The sequence below is a fragment of the Babylonia areolata genome, chromosome 20 (genome assembly GCF_041734735.1).
Source record: "Babylonia areolata isolate BAREFJ2019XMU chromosome 20, ASM4173473v1, whole genome shotgun sequence".
NCBI lineage: Eukaryota > Metazoa > Mollusca > Gastropoda > Neogastropoda > Buccinidae > Babylonia > Babylonia areolata.
This window is the reverse complement of record NC_134895.1, coordinates 44,650,818-44,664,875: the sequence shown is the minus strand read 5'-3', so window position 1 is coordinate 44,664,875 and position 14,058 is coordinate 44,650,818. Positions and strand designations below refer to the sequence as shown.

Genomic DNA, 14,058 nt, shown 5'->3' with positions numbered 1-14,058 from the left:
GTCATTGCTGTTTGAAAAGCTAGGCATGAAGTCCTGGCTGTTTGAAGAGAGGTGAAGTCATGGCTGTCTAAAGAGCTAGACATGAAGTCCAGGCTGTTTGAAGAGGGGTGAAGTCATGGCTGTTTGAAAAGCTAGGCATTACGTCCAGGCTGTTTGAAGAGGGGTGGTCATGGCTGTCTAAAGAGCTAGACATGAAGTCCAGGCTGTTTGAAGAGGGGTGAAGTCATGGCTGTTTGAAAAGCTAGGCATTACGTCCAGGCTGTATGACCAGGCTGTTTGAAGAGGGGTGGTCATGGCTGTCTAAAGAGCTAGACATGAAGTCCAGGCTGTTTGAAGAGGGGTGAAGTCATGGCTGTTTGAAAAGCTAGGCATTACGTCCAGGCTGTTTGAAGAGGGGTGAAGTCATGGCTGTCTAAAGAGCTAGACATGAAGTCCAGGCTGTTTGAAGAGGGGTGAAGTCATGGCTGTCTAAAGAGCTAGGCATGAAGTCCAGGCTGTTTGAAGAGGGGTGAAGTCATGGCTGTTTGAAGAGCTAGCGGTGAAGTCTTGGCTGTTTGAAGAGCTAGGGGTGAAGTCATGACTGTCTGAAGAGGGGTGAAGTTCTGGGTCACCCTGACCAACACAACAGACAGTTGTTTGTCTCAGCCGGAAGAGCATCACATGTATTCATGTCTAGCAAGCCCTCTGATCGCCAGAGCAGATTTTGAAAGGTGTAAAAGTATAGCCTTGCCAAGTAGATATCAAGCTTGAATGGATTCCCGTAGTTGTAGATGTACTCAAGACTAGTGTAATAGCCATATTCTTTTATCAATGTAACCCCCCACCCCCACCCCACCCTGGGAAAAAAACAACAACTTTAAAAGCCTGTGTCTTCTACACCATCTATTCACGATGAACTTAGTTCCAAGTTATTCTCTTTATTCTGAACTTGCTGGTTGTAAAAAAAAATATTCGATGTAAACTCTGTAATAAGAGTTGCTCACTCAGTATGGCTTTACAGCATCTGCAGCGTAAAAATCAGTAAACATATCCACATGTCAATGGTTTTCTTAAAGAATTAAATCATAAAACGTCACGTAGCTTAGTAAAGCTGTAGAAAACAAGCCATAAATACAATGATATAAATACTGTTTTTTGGGTTTTTTTAAATATTATTTATTTATTTATTTATGTACACTTATAGTTGACTTCATTAAGTTTTTGCGCCTTATACATATTATTATTAGTAGTAGTAGTTCCTTTATGTATTTATCTATTATTCACTCTTTTTTTTTTCTTTTTCTTTTTTTCTTCTCAAGGCCTGACTAAGCGCGTTGGGTTACGCTGCTGGTCAGGCATCTGCTTGGCAGATGTGGTGAAGCGTATATGGATTTGTCCGAACGCTGTGACACCTCCTTGAGCTACTGAAGCTGAAACTGGACTGCTTGTTTTATTCGGTAACGGTTGACTCACTGACGAATTGCTCAAGAAAATTTCCTTGGCACGAAAATAATTATAACTCGTGCATTCCCTACCCCATCCCTTATGTGGCGTTGAGTGTCTACATTTTAACATGTGTGTTTGCAAAGATTTAAGAAAATATGTACGTGCGCCTTGTCATTTTAAGCTGATACAACAAATGTTCGCTTTTTATCTGACATATTCAAGAATACATCATATTCATTGTTTTTTTTTTTTCTTTTTTCAGTTCGTCTAATATCACTTACAGTGAAAAGACGTTAAACTAAAGAACGAACAAACAATCTTTTTTCAGTGCCATTTTCAGTTGTCAACTGCATATGGGTTTAATTGTATAATGGCATATATATTCCTTTTCTATACCGTTTGATCAAAGGCTTGAAGAATTCTTTTTTTTTTTCCTGCTTTTCTTTTCCCTACCGCATTATACTTTTGGGATAGTAGCCTTGTTAAGATATATATATAACCAAAAATATGTATATTCGGATGTCTAAATGATGGAGATCAACTATGGTGATTTGTTGTTTTTAGTTATGTACCTTTATGGGAAGAAAAACCCGTTGCTTTTGTGTGTGTGTGTGAGGGGGGGTGGGGGGGGGGATGTGTCTGTGAATGTGCGAGTGTTGTGTTCATGGAATAAAAGGTGGAATCTGATGATAGTTTAAGTCCTTCTCAATAACGACCTGCACGTATTTAACCTTTGCTAGAAACATTTAGGGAAAATATATGCATGTTTATATTGGAAAAAAAAAGAAGAAGAAGAATGAATGACAGACGTTCTAATGGCTTGACATTTTCTTGATTCAGTCCTATTTTTCGAGTGTGTATGCATGTGTTTGTACACAAGCCCGGACTGTGTGCGTGCGTAAGAGAGCGTGTGTATGTTGGATGCTGGAGTGGGGTAAGGTAACTCAATTATTTTTTCCCACTCATTTAATTCTCATTAATGAATCAGTGACATCAATCAAAATCATATCACCAGTTTTGACTTTTACATGAGACATTTACCACCTTTGTAAAGATTTCTCAATGTGATTCTTTTCCACTGTGAATTACACGGATCACCCATCCGAAAATACAACAAACATAGAACAACAAACACAGGCCAATAGGTGCGTATGACTTCGTGGGGTGAAATCGGCGGGCATGAAAGAGTGCATCCAAGATAATAATCGAAACAAGGAACAAATCCTTGAATTTCCATTTCTGTTTTTAGTATTGTTATTGTTATCATTATCATTATTGTTGTTGTTGTTGTTGTTGTTATTATTATTGGCATTATTGTTAGCCTATTATTATTATTATTATTATTGATACTAATATTGTTATTATTACAAGATTATTATTATTATTATTATTATTATTATTATTATTATTATTATTATAAGAAAGACACCCACGAAAATCGGAGATTTCACAGAACATTCAAGAGGTGAAAATTTGTGTGTGTGTGTGTGTGTGTGTGTGTGTTTGACATGATAACATGATAACAAGAATGACTGGAGGCGAATGATCTAGGCATGGTGAGTGCAATGGGACAAATGCAATCTATTTAATCTGTCTATCTGTCTATCCATCTCTCTCACCGCCATGTTCATGTTAATGTTTCCCCTTCGAGGGCTGCATGAAAAAAACACACACATTATTTTTGCTTACTGTATTACCCTCAGAAAATAAAATTTATTCAATTGAATTATGTCTGTGTGTGTGTGTGTGTGTGTGTGTGTGTGTGTGTGTGTGTGTGTGTGTGTGTGTGTGTGTGCAGCGAAAAATGGATTTGTTCGAACGCTATGACGCCTCCGTGAGTGACTGGAGGGACAAACGAGAAGGTAAAAATGTCACACGATGTGCATAATCGAGCGCACACCACTGCGCGATCATGATCACATCGTGAGTACCACCGACCATGTAAACAAACACCGTGGAACCATAGGAAAAGAAAACCTGCATGTAACACATGCGCACACCCAAATAAACAATCAGCAATTCAATTGTTTTATAATGTACTTTGTTATGTCTTCGTATTGATTGATGAGCGTCGATGTCACATGCTTAACCCTTTCACCGCCAGTCAATTTAGAGTACAAAATTCCCTTGTGGTATAAACACAGAAAAGACAGTGGCTAAGAATAGCTGGGAATTCTCCCTGCGATGTATAGAAAATATGGCCTATCCTACCACCGAACATTAAGAGCAGTAGTTTCATGGATAACAGACCAATGAATGGTCAACTTTCAGTGACATGTGTCCTCTACCACGCCTGTGCATAAATGCGAGCTTGGCGGTGAAAGGGTTAAACGCAGATGGTTTGGGAGGGTGGGTTATGCGTGTTTCTATGGATTGATGGCCTAGAGGTAATGCGTCCGCATTAGGAAGCGAGAGAATCTGAGCGCGCTGGTTCGAATCACGGCTCAGCCGCCGCCGGATATTTTCTCCCCCTCCACGAGACCTTGAGTGATGGTCTGGACGCTAGTCATTCGGATGAAACAAAAAACCGAGGTCCCGTGTGCAGCATACACTTAGCACACGTAAAAGAACCCACGGCAACAAAAGGGTTGTTCCTGGCAAAATTCTGTAGAAAAATCCACTTCGGTAGGAAAAAAAAAAAAAAAAAAAAAAGGGTGGCGCTGTAGTTTAGCGACGCGCTCTCACTGGGGAGAGCAGCCCGAATTTCACAGAGAGAAATGTGTTGTGATAAAAAGAAATACAAATACAATTGTTCATAATGTTTTCGTTTCTTTTTATTGTTTTTTTTTTTCAAATACAACACACACGCACACACGCGCGCGCACTCACGCACGCGCGCGCACACACACACACATACAGATCCACGCAGTCATATTAAAGCGCGTGCGCACACATACCAACACCCCCCTCACCCCCCGCCACACACACACACACACACACACACACACACACACACACACACCGGCAGAACACTGAAATATTTAATGTCAGTAGCTGTACAGCTCACTACAACTAGTGACATGGGGGTACAAATCAGAACAATAATGGTGAAAACAATGAAACAAAGTCGAACAGAAAAAAAAAGAGAGAAAAATAGAGAGAGAGAAGAGAGACAGCGGCAGAGAGAGGGGGCAGAATGAGAGAGTGACAGAGGGAAGAGAAAGAGAATGAAAGGTAGAGAGAGAGTGAGTGGCAGAGATGGGGCCAGAGAGACAGAGAAACAGAAAATGAGATACGGAAAGAGAGAGAGAGAGAGAGAGAGAGAAGAGGAGGAGGAGAGAGAGAAACTGACAGAAGGAATAGACAAAGAGAGAGAGAGAGAGAGAGAACACTGAGCACTGAAATGTATAATGCCCTTCGCTGTAAAGTTCTAGTGACACAGTAGGTACGAATCAGAACAAAAATGGTGCAAAACAAATAAATGGAACACAAAGGAAAAGCATAACCAAAGCAAACTAAACTACTAAGGGATAAGCGGCACTTTGATACTCTGTCATTCGCTTTAAAAGTCCATGTGGCAGGCGGGTACTGCGCCTTCCCCCAGTCGTTCATCTCCAAGGTTTGAACAGTATAATAATTATTTAAGCATGTGACATCGACACTCATCATATCAATACGAACACATAACAAAGTACATTATAAAACATGTAATAATTATTTAAGCCTGTAACACCGAAACTCGTCATATCAATACGAACATATCATAAATATATAATTGTCGAAATTGACTATCCAAATGTAACCCTTCCTCTTTGTCTATGCCTTTTATTTCCCTCATAGAACCCATACTAAGTTTTTAGTTGATTAATGAGCATTTGGACTGATAGTAGACGTTTTACGTATATTTACTGCCTCGGATACATGTTTTGCTAGTGAGAGTATCATATCTTCATTTTCTGTCATCAGTATGCCGAACAAATCTTTTCTCTACGCTGGAGCAGTATTGTAAAAAGGGTACAGTTTTTTCGCAGTTATTCGTGTCTTTTACAGTACAAGGACTTCCTCAAGGACAGACAGCAGGCTGTGGTAGTGGAAGGAACAAGATCCGACCTTCTACCCGTGGAATCTGGCGTCCCTCAAGGCTCGGTTCTAGGGCCGAGTCTCTTTCTTCTATACATAAATGACCTCCCTGATGGCATCAAGTCGAAGATCCGCCTATTTGCCGATGACACCCTGTGCAGCAAGACCATCATGAAGGAAAAGGACGAGCAAGTGCTGCAAGAAGATCTACACTCCCTTACCACCTGGGAGGAGAAGTGGTCCATGGAGTTCCATCCACAGAAGTGCTCAACGCTGAGAGTTTCCCGGAAAAGGGACAAGACCGCCCCTGCGTATGAGCTGCATGGTCAGAAGATTGAAAACGTCAGCACCACTAAGTACCTGGGCGTCAACATTCAGGACAATATGCAGTGGGAATCCCACATTGACTCCATCACCAAGAAAGCCAGCAAGACCCTAGGCTTCGTCCGGCGCAACCTCAAGATCGGCAACAAGAAGACAAAGGAAACTGCGTACAAATCCCTTGTCCGCCCACTTCTGGAGTATGCAGCCACCGTCTGGGATCCCTACACTGGAAACGAGGTTGAGGCCCTCGAGAAGATCCAACGAAGAGCAGCAAGATGGGTCTCAAATCGCCACCGCCAAACATCATGCGTGGACTCCATCCTCGATTCACTCAATTGGCCTCCCCTACAACAGCGCCGCAAGAAAGCCCGCTTGGAGATGTTCTACAGATTCCACCATGGTATCATCTCCATCAACTCCAAGTACCTGCCCAAGCCATCTAAGAGCAGGCTGAGCTGCAGAACGAACAACAGCCTGAGCTACGACATTCCCTCCTGCACAACACTGTACAGGCAGATGGCATTCTTCCCAAGGACCATACCAGAATGGAACAAGCTGCCTCAGGAAGTTGTGACAGCCGAGTCACTGGACTGCTTCAAGTCCAGACTGGCCTCTCATCTCTAAAAGTGAATCCCCCCCCAACCCCCCATTCCCCCCCTCCTTCTAACCACCCATACACCCCAAAATCACCCCCCATGAACGTACACTGGCTGGCCAGGTCGCAAAAAATTATTTATTTATTTATTTATTCATATCCAATCCTCACAACAGCGCAATCCTCAGCAACCTCCCCAAACTACAACAGAACCATCAGTATAATGATGTTGGTTGTATAAAAGAAGAAGAAGAATATGAAATGGTTTCATCTTCTGGGCCTTCGCCACACATTGGGCAGGTCTCAAGCCGCTCTCGTTCCCTACTCATTGGCATATCCAAATCAGACAGAATCCATGTTCCGTTAGTGTTTTCTTGATGTGGAATACCCAGTTCTGTTTGCCCTTCTCCTCTTGCAGCAGCATCATCTCGTATGCTTGCCTACATAGTCGTGATACTGGCAGTCTGGTAAGTTTGAGCCAATATTTCATGCATTTTACAATTGATTTAATATGCAATGGGTACCTGCCAGTTTCGCCATACATTATAGTGTTTGATGAATGTAATGGGACACAAAGAAAACGCTTCATTGCAAAAGTATGTACTCTTTCCTTTTTAATATTTGTCGTAAGTCCCCATATTTCTGCTCCATAATTCAAAACTGGTTCAGTTTGTGTGTCGAAAAGTTTCCAGAAAAGCTGTGCATCAGTCCGTCGACCGTAGTCTCCTGAGTGATTTTATAATTTGGATTACACCTTTTTTGACTAGCCACAGGTCATTTGAAGCTAGCGTAGAGTGACCAACATAAAATCCAGTCAGGGGTAACGTGAGGCTGTCACAGTGGATACAGCTGTGATTGAGGGACTCAGAATGAGTACGGTGATGACGATGATAACTATGGGTACTTATATTCCGTCTATCCTCCATCGGAGACCAAAATAGCGCTTTACAAACACGCAGTCATTTTCACAACAGGTTGCCTACCTGGGGAAGAATCGACTAACAGCTGCCACTGGATGTTCATCATTTGTATCCTGTATCATTCAATCAGGGTTTTTTTTAATATTTTTTTTATTTATTATTTATTTATTTATTTATGTACGCTTCTAGTTGACTTCATCAAGTTTTTGTGCCTTATACATATTATTATTATCAGTAGTAGTAGTTCTTTTTATGTATTTATCTATTATTTATTCACCCTTTTTTTTTCTTTTCTCAAGGCCTAAGTGCGTTGGGTTACGCTGCTAGTCAGGCATCTGCTTGGCAGATGTGGTGTAGCGTATATGGATTTGTCCGAACGCAGCGATGCCTCCTTGAGCTACTGAAACTGAAAATGAAACTGAATCAGGTTTCAGTCACACACACACACACACACACACTCATACAGACATGTAAAATTTTATGTGCATGACCATTTTGTTTATTCACCTTGCCATGTATGCAGCCATACTTTGTTTTACACACACACACACACTCTTGTAAATACACACACACTGACTCAACAAACATGATTTTGTGTACTGTGAGCTTTAATGAAAATTTACAGGAATAGTTCCACTGGTTTCATATGAACAAGCATTGAGAATGGTAATTTGTGATTCCTCTCCCCAACACACACAATTTAATTTTTTTTGTGTTCAGTATGGTATGTAATGATTTTTCACACACACACACACACACACACACACACACACACACACACACAAAGGGGTAAAAATGATGAAGTAAAATTTGCACAAGACATTTGATAAAGACCACTAAAACATAATTCACCAATTGTAATGCCACTAAATAAATAAAGAGAATGGTAAATCAATAAATAACCATCTATTAATTTACACACACACACACACACACACACACACACACAAACACACACAAAGGGGTAAAAATGATGAAGTAAAATTTGCACCAAGACATTAGATAAAGACCACTAAAACATAATTCACCAATTGTAATGCCACTAAATAAATAAAGAGAATGGTAAATCAATAAATAACCATCTATTAATTTACCTGTTGCCCCAGAGGAATGCAGACAGTCATTGTGATTGAAAGGGGGGTGCGGGGAAGAGGGGGAGTGAGGGGGGCAGGGCAGGGAGGGTGTATGAAGTGCACAATGGAGACTTTTGTTCCTTCTGTTTTGCTTCATTTCAGCACAGTATCCATTCCAGAAATATCTGTCTATCTATCTGTCTATCTATCTATATTTTTTTCAGTGGCTTGTTTTCACAAGTATGCTATTACTAATTGTTCATTTCACTTTGGAGTTTTGAGGTGACATCAGCATCAAAACTAATATGATGACAAAGTCATGTACAGTTTGCTGGTTTTCTGTCATTATTTTTGGACTGATTTCTCTGAGAAAAAAAACAGAAGAAGAAAAAAAGGGAACCTAATTTTGTAACCTTGTTTGTCTGCGTGGCAGTAACAACACGAGGTGAAACAGGTGAATAAAAAACATGGTAATAATGATTCTCTTGACAATCAGGGCATGTGGTATCAAGACAGCATTGTTTCCCTTGAAACTAGTGCTTCAATCCAACATAAAACATACGATGCAGTGTCTTGAAATCATTTCTTCTTCTTCTTCTGCTTTCGTGGGCTGCAACTCCCACGTACACTCGCATATACACGAGTGGGCTTTTACGTGCATGACTGTTTTTACCCCGCCATGTAGGCAGCCATGCTCCATTTTCGGAGGTGTGCATGCTGGGTATGTTTTTGTTTCCATAACCCACCGAACGCTGACATGGATTACAGGATCTTTAACGTGCGTATTTGATCTTCTGCATGCGTTTACACACGAAGGGGGTTCAGGCACTAGCAGGTCTGCACATATGTTGACCTGGGAGATTGTAAAAATCTCCACCCTTTACCCACCAGGTGCTGTCACCGTGATTCGAACCCGGGACCCTCAGATTGAAAGTCCATCGCTTTAACCACTCGGCTATTGCGCCCGTCGAAATCATTTCTATTCCTCCATTTTCTTCACAAACTTTCATGTGTCCTACAAGTCCTACCTGACTCCACAAAGACTTAACTCACCAAACTGTCTGCAAGCACAAACATATGCCACAGGATAAAGCAAACGCACAAAAGCAGTTACATAATTATATTCAAGACCAAACAATGTGTCAAAACTGAGAATCACACTGGTAACTTGTAGAGTCAATGAATGCAGTTCTATCACAGGTGACGAGTCATCTCAATAAACTGAAACCATATCAACACACACACACACACACACACACACACACACGTGCACAATCAAGAAAGTGGCACATAAGAAGTTAGACTGATAACAAACATCAAGAACATCCAATATCTCTGAACTTCAAAAGAGCACAGGCAGAGGAAAGAAGAAAATTTACCCAAATTGATGCAAGCAAAACAGTTTTATTACAGTTCAGTTCAGTTCAGTCTCAAGCAGATGTCAGAGCATGTGGAAAGATCCATACATACTGTTTATTAAAAAAAAAAAAAAAAAAAAAAAAAAAGAGAGAGAGAGAGAGAGAGAGAGAGAGAGAGAGAGAAAGTTGAAAACAATCTATGCAACCTGATTTGGGGCACACACTTTCTGAAAGAAAGAAAACAATCATTGTCTATCTTATAGACACTGGCATCCCAACCCAAAACCCACAATTGGAGATTCAGGATTTCACTGACTGATCATGAGGCATAATCCACAGGGGTGACAATCATGCCAAATCAAAATTATCAAATAATTAATATATGGGTTCATTAAATATTCTCACCTGCCATAAGAACTGGATTACCATCATAATATGGGAGGAGATAAAAAGAGAAGAAAAGGAATATATATATATATATATATATATATATATATATATATATATATATATATATATATATATATATATATGCATCACAGAAATCTTTGTAGTCTCACCTACTTTGAATATATGTACACAGTGCAGGAGCTGTCACAAGACTGTCTCTGTAACACTGGCTTGTAATACATGAACAATTTGACTTGCTCAAAGATGCCACCATAATAATAATAACAATAATTTATTTTGCGCCAAAGGTAATGCTTAGTAGCACACAACACGCTATGTACACGGTGATCAGCATAATGTCTGAACTGAACACACTGCATCACAGTCTGTTCCTGTTCCGTTCCATTTCAGTACCCAAACACAGACTGAGGGACTAGACGCAGCAGGGGATGGCACAAGAAAAAGTGGTCAACACAAAGTGATGTGAAACGATAAAACACAAGGGGATGGCACTAGAAAAAGTGGTCAACACAAAGTGATGTGAAACGATAAAACACAAAGGGTGACACAAGAAAAAGTGGTCAACACAAAGTGATGTAAAATGATAAGGGGTGGCACAAGAAAAAGTGGTCAACACAAAGTGATGTGAAACAATAAAACACAAAAAGTGGTCAACACAAAGTGATGTGAAACGATAAAACACAAGGGGTGGCACAAGGAAAAGTGGTCAACACAAAGTGATGTGAAACGATAAAACACAAGAGGTGGCACAAGAAAAAGTGGTCAACACAAAGTGATGTGAAACGATAAAACACAAGGGGTGGCACAAGAAAAAGTGGTCAACACAAAGTGATGTGAAACGATAAAACACAAGGGGTGGCACAAGAAAAAGTGGTCAACACAAAGTGATGTGAAACGATAAAACACAAGAACAACACATAATCATGTGTTGTCTGTGGTAACAAAAGCAACTGCCAAAACAATTAATTTCAAAGAAAAATAATAAACGGCTTCCTTACTGATTAAAGATGTAATGAGATTCAATTTTTTTTTTAAAAAGAAGAAATTTATGAATTAAATTTATTGTCATTAAAAAAAAGCTAAAAACAAGTCTGCTGATAAAACTATAGAACCTACTATGAGATCTAGCTTTGTGAAGGATTCTTTCACACAAACACTCCAGGTAATTGATTCAGAGAAATGTTACCAGCATCTTCGCCCCTTGTATATGTTAAGAGTGAAGGAGAGGCATAACTGATATTGATAATAGTTCTTCATGACGTCTGCAGTCATGAGTTGAAAAAATGGGTGTTTGCACAGTGTCTTCAGGTTATAGGTCTGACCCATAATTCTCCAGAATACATTTCAGTTTCTGTGTGCAGTGAAACTTGGAAATCACCAAAATGTCACAAACTGCTGACTGATCCTTACATGCTGCACTGTATCTGAAGGGTGGTGAAGAGGGGAGGGGTGGGGTGGGGGATGGCAGATTCTTGACAGTTGACCTAACACATAATCCTGTTGCACTGTGAAAGTATCTCCAAACACAAGGCTGTAAATACATACAGACCAGCACTTTGTTCAGACAACCAAAGAATGTTACTTATAATACCAAATTTTCCTGCTTCATATACCCCAGCCAAAGACTTCATGATGCCAAAAATGTTGAAATCTTGAAACAATTTAAGTCTAGAGTCTCATCAATGGGTCTGTAATCCTTGCAATATTCACTTCAGTTCAAAGTTCAGGTCAAATATTTGGCTCAACAATGAATCAAGTTTACTAATAGATCCAAAATTCAGTCAAAAGTCTCGCAGAGTATATGTATACACAATTCATGTCAAATGTCTGACCAGACATTTAATATAAAGAATGATTGTACAAGAAACTGGCCATACAATAAGTCAGTATTCTTACTAACCTATTAATCTTTATTTATCAAATTGTCAAAGGTCAAATCCAGTCACAAATCCCTAATACTTTGCAGTGAACAAAAATAAAGGCCGTGAATTTAGATCTACCATTCAACATTTAGAAAAAGAAAGGTCAGTGACTTATTCTGTATATATAATGTTTGTACAGTGGGATGTAATGGGGTTGGGGTTGGGGTTGGGGATTATTATAGTTTTATTTTCCTCTACTCACTCTTGTAATCTACTACTGACGATTAATAATCCAAACAATTTACTGCTTTATAGTGCTTACATTGCAAAGACATACCTTGATATGCTGGGATTGTGAATGTTCCCTTTCTTAAAGAGTGGCGTAACTAGCTCATTCCAGTTTAGGGGAAACTCTCCATTATCAAAGCGTATTTAATGATTTTAAGAAAAACTCCACTACTTTATTGTTTGAATCTATTTTCTTTTCCTTTTTTTCCACATTGTAATTCACTTATGATACCATCCAGACCAGCTCTTTTTCTACTTTTAAGTTTTCTAAATTTTTAGTAAAAGCTAACAGTATTTCTTCTTTTGTTGTATATTTCTTGTTTTCTGTTGGTCTTCAACCTTCAATTCATTCTCAATAACTCTTTTTAACACTCCTTTTGGCAGGTACACTCATGATTAAATCTGTGTCATGTTCTTTTTTTCGACTACCAACAGATATACTTTTTTTTTCATAAATTCAGCACATTCCTCAATGCATTCATAAAATATGTTCAAAGCGTTGTTTACATCCGGTCATTAAATTAATAGCAATATCAAGCTTTCCACAAAATTCTTCACTGGACAAACTGAAACACAATACACTTACTTCTACATTTTAAAAATTAAAATGAATAAAACCAAAAGGGAATTAAACAGATGATGTAAAATAAAATGCAATGCACACATTATGAACAAAGTGCACCATTCAATAATCACATACAACTGAGACATGCCTTTATACACACATACATCTCAGACATAAAATGTAGCATGCTAAAGTAAAACCAAACAGTAGATAATCACATTCAAACTAAGATTTGCATAAAAATATGCTCGTTTACATCTCAGACATAAAATTCAGCACCCAAAAGTAAAACATCTTGTCCGCAGTCCAACCAGTGAATTAATATATATGTGTGTGAGTGTGTGAGTGTGTGTGTGTGTGTGTGTGTGTGTGTGTGTGTGTATCACAAATAGCAGATTGAACCAGAGTTGTAAGGCATCTTACAAACTAGTCAACGCATTGCACAACACAGACAGAAGTCTTGGGGATATATAAAGACTGGTTGAAGTTTTCTCCCTCTTGACCTTAAGGGTGTAGGCGCCAATAGGTCGTTAAAACTCCAACGATCTTCTCCCTCTCTTTCTCTTTCTGTCCACCGTCCCACTATCTCCAACTCCTTCTCCAATCATCCCCCTATCCACACACACACAAAAAAAAACAACAACAACAACAACAAAAAAAAAACACAAAAAAAACACACACAAAAAACACTGCTTTCAGCTTTGTTTCATTTCAGACCTTATGTATCATTTTGCAGACCAGAACTATTGTTTTACTGTGATAACAAGAACAAATAATGTGATTGGCTCTCTGCACAAGATGGGGAGACAGGGAGAGAGAGAGAGAGAAACAGAGACAGACAGACAGAGCGAGAAAACAGCATATACAGAATACATTCTCCATTCTTTCTTTTTAATCATTGATTGATTTGAGCTAAATTCTGAGCAAAACTGGAGTGCTCAAAAGCAAATGGATATTGTGATGACAAGCTATTTGAAATGATGTGATTTCAAATGATTTCAGAATGGATCAAATGCTAACTCAGCAACTGCTGTGTATGTGCTGATTGCATCATCATAACAATTTGGCAAACATTATTTTAACTTCTGCTCTGGAGTCCTCTTCACAAAGTCAAATATTCACAACAAATTGTGATCATGTTTTTATTGTGTTTCTTTCCTGCTATGTATAGAGAAATTAATTGTAAAGTCCATGTTTCACAAATAAGACGTTTGTTG

General features: G+C 39.2%; 1 protein-coding gene across 1 annotated transcript; it reads left to right on the top strand.

The window, feature by feature from the left end:
- Positions 1-262: 262 nt before the first annotated feature.
- LOC143294623 (uncharacterized) lies at positions 263-7,915 on the top strand. The gene is made up of 4 exons (XM_076606000.1): positions 263-1,436; positions 3,224-3,287; positions 5,416-6,135; positions 7,910-7,915. The coding sequence occupies exons 3-4, from the start codon at positions 5,617-5,619 to the stop codon at positions 7,913-7,915; spliced, it is 525 nt and encodes a 174-aa protein (XP_076462115.1). The 5' UTR covers positions 263-1,436; positions 3,224-3,287; positions 5,416-5,616.
- The last annotated feature ends 6,143 nt before the right edge of the window (positions 7,916-14,058 follow it).

Excerpts from the sequence above, each read along its gene's own strand:
- LOC143294623 (XM_076606000.1), top strand. The coding sequence starts at position 5,617 with ATGAAGGAAAAGGACGAGCAAGTGCTGCAAGAAGATCTACACTCCCTT.